Raw genomic sequence first — 10,359 nt, 5'->3', positions numbered from 1 at the left:
TTTTTGCGTGGCCCTCTGGGTTTCCAGGAAGCGTTCACACAGACAGGATCATTTCACGTCTCTGGCGTTAGTTGCAGGATGTTGCCCGTCTGGTCGCGTCTGTTCCAGCAGATCTCTGTCGAGACACGTGAGGCGAGACGGCCCTGATGCCGCGGGACTGCATCAGACGAAAAGGTATCCCTAATCCTAATCTCGTTGTATATCCACTATGCAATGGGCTTTCTATTATTTCCCGTCTGTCTGAAGTTTCGAACGTATACAGCCAAACGGTGAGGAGACCTAGTGTCCCCCTCGTGTCCCAAAAGAAGCTGAGCTCAGGAGCTCCAGCGGTCATTCCAGTGGGCATTCAACAAATACACACAACGATTGATCCACTTTGATTCCTGAGATATCTGAAGAGTCTTGGATGTTGAACATCCTCCTGCTGTCTATGAGAGGAGTTCAAAATTCAGATGGACTTTCTAATGAAGGGCGGAGTGGAGGCGACTTGTCTTCAGCCTCCAGAGGAAGGGCGAGCAATGAAGACGAGCAGAGCATGAGGCTGAGGGATGTGGACAGATGACCTAACTGTGTGACAGCAGACAGACAGACAGACAGACCGGCCCTCCCTATCTGAAGGACCAAGGACAACAAGTCCTTGCAACTAAGCTGGAATAAAGGAGTTTCAAAAAGTATTAGTAGTGCAGGAAATACTCCATTACAAAGGCCAGAATCTTTCTAGAGTAAAAAGAAAGCATTTCTGCAGAATGGGTCACTGTGTCACAAATTATGGGATGGTGATTAATGCAGACCTGATTCACTCTGAAACATCCTCCTCTGCTCCCCACAAAGCTTCAGGGGAAAGAAAAGGATAACATTTCTTGGGGACTAAACTGGGGAATTTCCAGTGCCTACATAGATCTACGTTGCTATGGAGACGTTGCAAAATAAGGTTCTGGGTGTAGTCAAACGGCCTCCTAATATTTCAGCAGTCATCCCGGCTGGAATGAAAAAGCAAAAGAACGGCTCTTTACACGCCAGCCGGATTGGACCGTTTTCAGAACCCTGTACCGGGTCCACGAACGCAGACACTCCATGCATGCTGAAGGCCTGATGGAAACAGGTTTCTCCGTGCTGCTGCACAGAATGTAACAGTCGTGCTTTTAGAACTGCAAGCAAAGGCAGAGCAGCGATCGAGTCGGACGTTCCTGCCGAAGACAACGACCGCTCAGTCGCAGCTCGAAGATGTTTCACCTCTTAAAGACTCGCTTGGTGCCGCTGATCAAAAGCACCTTTTGTTACGCGACGGCGACGGAGGAGCCGGAGGGCAGGAAGACGCCAGCAGGCTTTGATGCCACAGTCTGGCCTCTGCAGACCGTGAACTGGACCGCCATCGAGAACGGACAGGAAGACGGTAGAGGAAAGAAGGAAAACTTCCAACAGCTGAGTTTTGCCATTTGTTTTTGTTTAATATGTTGTTGCCATGGTTACCAGTTCACTTCATGCCACCCAAAAACTAAAACACATTCCCATTATCACGAACAAAAGTCGAGTTTCAGAACACAATCAGGGCTGCTGCCGGTGTGCTTGGTTTGGTGTCGAGGAAATCAAACATCATCATACAAGCAGTCCAATCACTGGGCAACAGCAGCAACCAGTTGGGGGGGGCTGTCTCCCACAGCAAACAGGAAGCAGCAAAGGTCAACCAGGAAGGTCAGAATATCCATCCTCTCATCTGCCAGACACTGAGCTCATTGCTTTCACTGTTTATTTCCCCACGAGCAGCCTCAGCTGTGAAGGCATCCTGCCCTGAAGGGGGGGGGGGTCAGAAGTATTTCAGACTGCCTCCATTCACTCCTGTACTTTATTTTCCCGTCCATAAATCTCTTTCTATGTTTTCTTAAACTCTCTGTGTCGTCATTAAACGGGCCTGAACTCACTGCTGCGCTGCGGGGCGACGAGCGACGTCGCTCGCACTGCGCTTCGAGGCATGTTATTTTCCATACCGCCCAGCTTCTAAAGGCATTTACAGCTGACTCTGCAAAACACAGGAAGAATAAAATGAAAAACCAAATACAGTGGAATCTTGGTTTTCAAACAAAGTTAAAAATGCATCTGAAGTCGAACAGAGTTTCAGAGTTCGAGGTGAACCGAAGACACGCAAACGAAGGCGGAGTCTAAACGAGCAGGTACAGGTTGAATCGACCTGCCGGAGGAGGAAGACTGTGCTGATGTTTTTCTTTAGCTCTTAGTCATGGATCCAAAGAAAGGCAGCAGTAAAACTACTGGAAGAGAAAAGAGGAAAGCAGTGAGAACAACCTAAAGAAGTAAATAATCTCCAAATATGGAAATAGGTCCGTGTCTGGGATCTCGCTGCAGGGCGGGATGGAGAAATCAAGGATTTAGACTTTTATTAAGAAAACCAAAGAGAAAGAGAAGGAATAAAACCCAGGAAGACAATTACCCAGTCATTTAATGGAGGAGGACTCCCTTTCCGAGGACTAACCCCTCCCCCTTCCTTCTGTCCCTCCCCCCCCTGCCAGACGCCGCAGCCAAAACGGGATGTAAATGAGACAGAATTGGTCACATTAACTTTTATTATGCTTTTGTTTTTAGTACTATTTACACTCATGTGCTATCTGTTGTTTAGATACCCGTAGCAGGAACACGTGCACGGACCGATCTGGTCTTCTGGTCCGGATCAGGGAGTGACAGATATAAGCACGTTTGGGCTGAGTGACGTTACAGGTCCAAAAATGTATTTCTTCATTACTTAAAGGCTTTAACTGCACAAATGGAATGTTTTATGGCACAAACAAACAGCAGTGGGGTTTTTTCTATTTTGAATGAAATGGCGGGGGGGGGGCAGCAGCAGCTTCAGGGAGGTGTCAGGACAGCAGGAATTCGGTGTGGCATCTGATGATGGCAAGGGTTGGTGTGTCTCGTTGGTAGGTCAGCTCGCTCACAGGTGCGGCCGGTGGTCCAAAAGAACAAATAATCAATTTGTTCTAAAGAGAACAAATAGAGAAACACAACATGACAGGTGGAACCACTACAGATGGGTGTGTGTGTGAGTGTGGTGGTTTTTGGCATTACAGCACACCACTCGATCCCATAACACTGGACTGATGGCGGCGATGCAATCCTTTTAGCTGTGCAAGGTATCAGATGTCGTCTTGGCTGGGGGGGGGGGTGACGTAACCAGCAGAGCTCAGCGCTCCACATTAATCACTGCCGTCTGGAGCAGTTGGTTCAGCTGGAATAAACTGACCTCCAGCCAAAGCCAAGCCATATTCGGTAACACGGGTTCGCCAGCCTCTTTCCTTCAGCCCGTTTGTGTCGCGCTGGTCAAATTCAGCGCCTAATAAAGCTTCAGCGATGTAATCCATGAAGGTCACCTTCAACCGGCATTCAGCAGGCGCTAGTTGTTCATTATGACCTTCACTGCTGTTGCTCATCAGACCACGTCAGAGCAACCCGAATATGTGAAAGGTTCATTCACTGTCAGAGAGAATCATCTTGGTGCGGAGGTTCTGTGTTCCTTCAGGCTTGTTTGTGTTTGTGAGCGGAAAGTAAACCATAAAATAGGCAAGGAGAAACTTCCCATGCAGAACCCTGTCTTAACTTTGTGGATAAATGGTATTTGAGGCGTGGCATGAGACTAAATAGAGTCTCATGCCACTGATGGGAGATGAGTTGCAGGTGACGGGAATGAAGTGATTGCAGGAGAAGGACCTGGAAGACCGGAGATGTTAGTGTGTGGGGAAAACACAGGCCCTCCTCAAGATGTGAGACTTATGTAATCTTCATGCAGAATTTATAAAGGCCGTTTGGACAGGTGTGATGATTGATTGGGCCGCTTCAGGCAGGCAATCAGAGAAAGGTTCAGAAGATCTGGAATGAAATGGAGGAAGACTGATGAAAGGGAATGTGCAGCAGGCGTGCCTCGCTGGGTTCAGCCAGCTCCTCCGTAGCGGTCTCAGCACTGCAATTAGAGATGCTGAGAACAGGGGGGGGGGGGGGGCAGAAGAACACAGACTCCAGAGCATGTTTTGGACCTTGATAACATTATTTTTAGTAAGATGTTACAAAATTAAATGTTATTTAGATAAAAGCCAAATCCCAAAACACATCATCTGATGAAACCTGAGGAGCGTGCTAAAAGTGACTCTTCAGAAACCATCCGGGTTTCAGGAAGGACCTGATGTTATTGCTGAAGGAGTGGGATTAACTAGCTTTGTAGCTCGGCTGAACGCATCTAGAACACATGGAACATATCTACAACACATCTAAAATATATCTACAACACATCTAGAATATAACTAGATCTATAGCATATATGGAATATAACTAGAACACATATAGAATGTAACTAGAATATATCTAGGACATATGTAGAACACATCTAGAACACATGTACAACATATCTAGAAAGCATTTAGAACATGTCTAAAATATATCAAGAACATATCTAGAACACATTTAGAACACATCTAGAATACATCTCTTATACATCTAGAACAAATGTAATAGGAAAAAAAATTGTGGGGCTATTTTAACTTTTACTGCAAAGGAATATCGGCTCCAAATACCCTGACTCTATGGCACAATGACCGATGACATCATGAATGCATGAGCCTTCAGCGGTGGAAAGTCCCTCTGATTCTGACCACTGGCTCAACACTGCATAGCATTCACCGCTGACCCCCCCCCCCCCCCCCCCCCCCAGCTTCATCCAGCTGTGTGTGTGTTTCAAACTTTCTGCTCTGCCGTGTTTTTACATGCGTACATGTGTGCAAAATGTGGTCCCAGTCTGGGACAGGTGCAGCTGATCCCCAATCCCTCTCTCTCTCTCTCTTGGAGGAATTTTGCAACAGGAAAAGCTGCAGTCCTCTCCTCTCCTCTCCCAATGGGAATGTTTGTCTTCTGTCCATTTGGCTGTGCTCCTGGTACAATAGAGAGATCTCAGCTGTTCTCTGGGTTTCAGTGTGATCCAGCGATATCCCTGCCCCATCTTAACAGATGTGCCACTTCTTGGTGTGGGATGTTTGACGAGTATGCCGCTTTTTCTTTTTCATGACTGGTGGCCCAACATAGAAAACACCCTTAATTAACCATAAATACCAATGAAGGGGAAGTGTGGAAATGAACGCTCCTGTGGCCATGAAACAGCCGCCTCTCACTAGAACAGGCATGGGCAAACCCAGGCCCGGGGGCCATATGCTGCCCGTTGGTCTCTTTAATCCGGCCCGCCAAACTTGTCCAAGTTATATCATTACATAAAATTGTATTATAATTAAACCTCATTCATTTGACCTTTTCCCTGTAATGCTACCTGTAAAAGGCCAAATCCTTTAATGCAATAGCTTTCATGTGTCATTTATATTAGCTCACACAAATACTCCATCCATCTGTTCTTGGTCCGGCCCCTCTGCCAAATTTTAGAACCTATTGTGGCCCGCGAGTCAAAAAGTTTGCCCAGCCCTGCACTAGAACCTCCTCTGATATCTGGGTCTGGGTCATTGACATACATACAGTTTCTTTGATCAGATTATTATCAGTTGCTCATCAAGTGGACTACAATTTTTTCAAAATCAAACTGGCTTTATCTGCTGACCAAAAATGCATATTTCTTTCTTGAATTGATGTGAAATCAGGACATTACTGTTACAACGCGGCCAACGGCCACAGAATGCTGTACCTTTAATATCGTAATGAGATCTGCTTCTGCTCTGACCAAATTAAATGGAAAGAGGTACCCAAAAAGAACCCATCCATCCTTTTGACTCAGCAGACTTTTTCCAAGACAGATTCCTACAAACTGTCTTGTTAAACTCAGGGCTTAACATGCAATGTTTGGACAAATGTGAGAAGAATTTGTATTTTTTTTGTCATTCATTATCTTTAACAATTCTTGTCTGATACCAAAATGTGTTGAAATGAATATTTAGCCCAGTGAAATAGTTGACATAATAGAATTTTCAAAAAAGGCCATACAACATACATTTAATCTTCTAAACAAAGTGAAAATAATAATAATTAAAGCCGCAAGCGGCATCGTAGGCCCTCGCCGGCAGACGCACGGCGCTTTTTCTTATTGTTCTGTAGGGGGCGCTGTAAGGCCGGTTGTCAAAGTTCCACTTTTAAAGTGTCCAGGTATGAAGGATCAATAAGTGTTTAAAATTTGGTTTTGATTGGAGTGTGTATGTGCAAACGGGATCCATTTTTGGTGGACAAAAACGCTCAAAATTCTACCTCAAGTTTGGAGCTTCGCCGCACGGAAACCGTTAAATGTATAAAAACGTTAACGCTGACTCAGCAGTTTTTAAGTTTCAATCCAATATGGCCGCCTTCCTGTGTGTCTGGGGGCGTGGATATAATAATATTTTTTTTTTTGCCCTGACATGACGCATGTCTGTACCAAATTTCGTGGCTGTCCGACAAAGTCTCCGTCGGACCCCTCTCCCAGCCCTTCCATACTGTATGAGGGCTTGGATTCTCAGAGTTGGCGAAAATATAAACAAGAATACAAAAACGAGCACAAAAAGCCAGGAACCTCAGGCCACAACGTGTGTACGCGCTGCCATTCCGGAAGATTTGAAAAAAATCTAAAAATAAAAATAACTTTGTTAAATAAAAAAGGGTAACCAAGCAACAGCTCTTCAACAATAAAACCAATCACGATGCCACAGAAAAATCACATTTACTGTTTTTTTTTTTTACTTCTTTTATTATTATCATCGTTGTTGCTGTGGGCGAGAAGCGGGGTACACCCCGAATGCATCGTCAGCACATCACGAGATTTCTTTAAAAAAAATGCAGATAGCCAATAATCACAAGCACAATCATTTATTTTTTAGTTAATGCTAATGCATCAGCAGAAATACCCACCAACTGTTATTTGAACTGTCACACTGTCAATAGGGATGTACAGCATGAGGCAGCCTTTGAAGTAGCTTTTAACTGTTTTCAAGATGAGGTAGATCAAAGGGGTCGATCAAAGGATCTACCCCTATATATAGGGTTAGGAGTGCAGTGCACACCAAGTTTGTTGTGGTATAATTTGCAAATTATGTCACAGGACACTAAAAACAAAATGCAGAATAGTTTGGGATTAAAAACAAAGTATGTGGATGACAGTCTGTCTGCTCAGCGAAAGAAAGAGCTGCAGAAATCCATGAGAGAGATAAGTACAGCTATCCGAGAGATGATGGGAGAAAATGAAAACAACCCAGAAATTGAGCGTCTGGAATTAAAGGAGTTCAACGTGGATGTTGGCGACCAGCAGAGACTGGATGCCATGGCCATGGAGGTGCAGGAGATCACACGGGTGAAAAATGCAATCAACAGTGAGATAACAGAAAAATATGACCTCCAAGTTTCCCTGAGGAATGAATGCTGGGATTCTGTGATGGTCAAAGGCAAGACTATTAAGGGATTTTACTATGAAGCAGAGGTGAAGAACTATCCTCTGCGAGAGAGAACACAGAAGGAGTTGTCTGACCTTCGCCGAGTTCAGGCGATAAGGGAAGCTGAAGAGGAAGCTTGCATGAGCAACCCAGAGAAATGTTCCAGCCCCTCCGGAGAGATAAAGGAAGAGCAGAGGGAAATCCTCAAAGCAGGAAGTCACGCTTTAACTGGAAGTATCTCTGCTGCGTTAGGATATTCAAATCCTTACATCTACGACCAGTTCAGCCTGAAAACCAGAGAGCAAAAGCTCAACCAGACAGTTCTGCTGCAGGATCTTATTCATAATATCAAGGCAACGTTTAATGCGGACTTTGACGACTTGCATAAGCAGAAGATGCAGGAATTCAACCGTGTGAATGAGAGGAACAAACGCATCAAGGAGATCATGCTGGTGCTGGACATTGATGAGAAGCTGTGGGAGCCCAGCCTCTCCATTTGGGAGCAGCCGGAGAGATTTCTCACTGTGGATGACTCCGAGATTAAAGTAGAAAAGTATCTCAACCCGGAACAGAATAGGGAGGAGCAGAAACCTCTAGCTGCAAATGCTAATAACCTAGACAAAGGTCTTAATGGGATGATGTATGGAGTGCTTGAAAAAAAGAAAGAAGACATCTTGAAAGTGGAAATTCCTCCACCCAAGTTTGCGTTGAATAAACCTGACACCGATTGGAGTGAGGAGGAGAAACGGGCATACATAGATTACGAAAACAAAATTAAAGTCCTGGAAAATGAGAAGGAGAATACCAAAATCTCACTGGAAAATGAAATGACCACCCTTCAAACCTCCTCCAAAGACTCGGCCAAAAGATTTGATGAAAATTTAAGAAAGCTGTTTGAGAAGAAGTTAAAATGTGAAATGGCAATCCGACAGGAAGAGCTGAAGATTTCAAATCTCATTTATTCAGTCCAGATTGAACAGAAGATTGAAAATAGAGAGCTGGAACTCAAGCTCAAGCTTGAAAAAGCTGTGATTCACAAGGCTGAAATTGTAGAGATGGTGAAGGAACATGAGAAAGAAGTCCAGTCATTTCATGACACTTATGATGGAGCTGTAGCTAAGGACAAAACGATGGACAATGAATTCAGGAAGAAGTTCGTTGGCGTACCAAAAGCAGTGCTTAGTCACCTTTATAAGTTATTCAAGCGTCGGCCCAGAGCGAAACACTTTCTGCCTTCTTATGCACTGAACAACTTGCCGACGGCCATGGAGGGGCTGGATGCTCCAGAGAACATGCCAGAAGGACTGAATCCATCGGTCTGGAAGAGGTTCTGTCAGGTCCGCAGAGTCAAAGTAGAAAGTGAACTTCAGCTGAAACTAAAAGCTCTGTCTCTTGCTGAGATGAATGCAGTCCAGCAGGGGAGGAAAGATGAGGAACGGGCAGCTCAGCTGGACATTCAGAACATCACTGATGAACTTGAGAGCCTGCATGAGGAGAAGAACCATCTCCTGACCAACCTCATGGTCCAGGTCGTCCTCAAACAGGACCAGGTGGAGGTGCCCCCCACAGACCTGACTGTGGACTTCAGGGACTCCATTCTTGTCCACAGGAAGGTGGTGGAGGATCTCAATAACTCCATCAGGACACTTGGAAAGACGTGGATCGCCTCCTTGGTAAAGTACAAGCATTTCCGTAGAGGCATCGTCCAGCTGCAGTGGACAGACAAGAAGCTGAATATGCAGATAGAGGACCTAGAAGAGAAGGCGAGGCAGATCAAACTGATAAAACTCAATGCGGATCAACAGAAGTATCTCAGCAGCAGTACCAATCAAGAAAGTTCCGTGTCCACTCAACTTTCCATTCTGGAGGAAACCATAGCTCGTCAAGAAAGGTTTTTTGCTAAGAAGGAGCATGATTGCATTAAAAGAATTGAATTGCACAAAATCAAAGAAGCAGAGGAAACCACTAAGAATGCCAATCTAGCCCGGAAGAGACAAAGCATGGAGAAGAAAGTGGAAGAGCTGAAAAAAGTCCATGGAGCAATGGGTTTAGATGGAAGTCAGAACCCTAAAGTGCCAGAGCGTAATCTGCTTCCGAGGAGGAAGTTGAGGGACCTCGCCAAACAAAGACGCTGAGCGTTGGAGGATGAGGAACTCTCCTTCCTCCACTCTCCTGCCCCTTACGCCTTCCTTATTTTTTAATTTTTTTTAATAATTTGTAAGAATATCAGATTAGACACAAATTATTATGGAATTGGATAATTTTATTGCGCGGTTTAGAAACATTGCTAGTTTTTGCCAATATAATTTCATGTGGTTTTTGGAAATAAATGACACTATTTGCATGCAAATAAATAAATAAAAAACTGGCCCACGTTTGCTGTTTGATCAGGCAATGGCAGTCAAACAAAGACTGGCAGGTCGATTGCCCCAGTTTATGCTTGTGGTGCTCCCAGCAAGCCGTTCTATTTGAATGCCCCATATGCATCTGTACAGTGATGATAGCGGCAATACGTGGCGATTTAGCAGGAGCCTGCAAACAAAGTCAGTGGAATGTGAAATGGCCGAGGTTTCTGATGACGCAGGGGTCAGATCGCCCGTAGTGAGGGAGGCTACCGTGTTGAAGCTCTCGATAAGAATAATGGCGCCGGTTTCGTCACCCTACCGTCTGCTGAAAAGCTTGTGCAGGTAAGGGCTGTCAGGGGAGTGCGGTGTCCTTTCCGTCTCATCCAAGCCAGAACCTCAAAGAGTGGCTGCTCTTCACGCACCCGAGCGATAAGTCCAAACGGGTTGATTTAGCAGTGTATCTGAACAAATCTCCAAAAGGCCCGTAGCATGGAGCAAACCCTGGATCATCAACAGCAGCCCTAGTGGTTACTCAGGCCTGGCTTACATCCACGATGGCTGCTTTGCATGTTTAATGGAATAACATGTCTAATTACTTACAAACTGTTTTCACGGTGTCTTTTATC

General features: G+C 45.1%; 1 protein-coding gene and 1 pseudogene across 1 annotated transcript; both read left to right on the top strand.

Annotated features, from left to right (window-relative positions):
* The first annotated feature begins 7,075 nt into the window (after positions 1–7,075).
* LOC137901754 (cilia- and flagella-associated protein 43-like) lies at positions 7,076–9,523 on the top strand. Its single transcript, XM_068745796.1, has one exon. It carries the CDS (start codon positions 7,076–7,078, stop codon positions 9,521–9,523), a length of 2,448 nt encoding a protein of 815 aa, XP_068601897.1.
* A 228-nt stretch (positions 9,524–9,751) lies between these two features.
* LOC137901864 (sialidase-3-like) lies at positions 9,752–10,316 on the top strand (annotated as a pseudogene).
* The last annotated feature ends 43 nt before the right edge of the window (positions 10,317–10,359 follow it).

The sequence above is a fragment of the Brachionichthys hirsutus genome, chromosome 11 (genome assembly GCF_040956055.1).
Source record: "Brachionichthys hirsutus isolate HB-005 chromosome 11, CSIRO-AGI_Bhir_v1, whole genome shotgun sequence".
NCBI lineage: Eukaryota > Metazoa > Chordata > Actinopteri > Lophiiformes > Brachionichthyidae > Brachionichthys > Brachionichthys hirsutus.
Note: the sequence above shows the minus strand (reverse complement) of the source record. Positions and strands in the feature narration are given on the sequence as shown.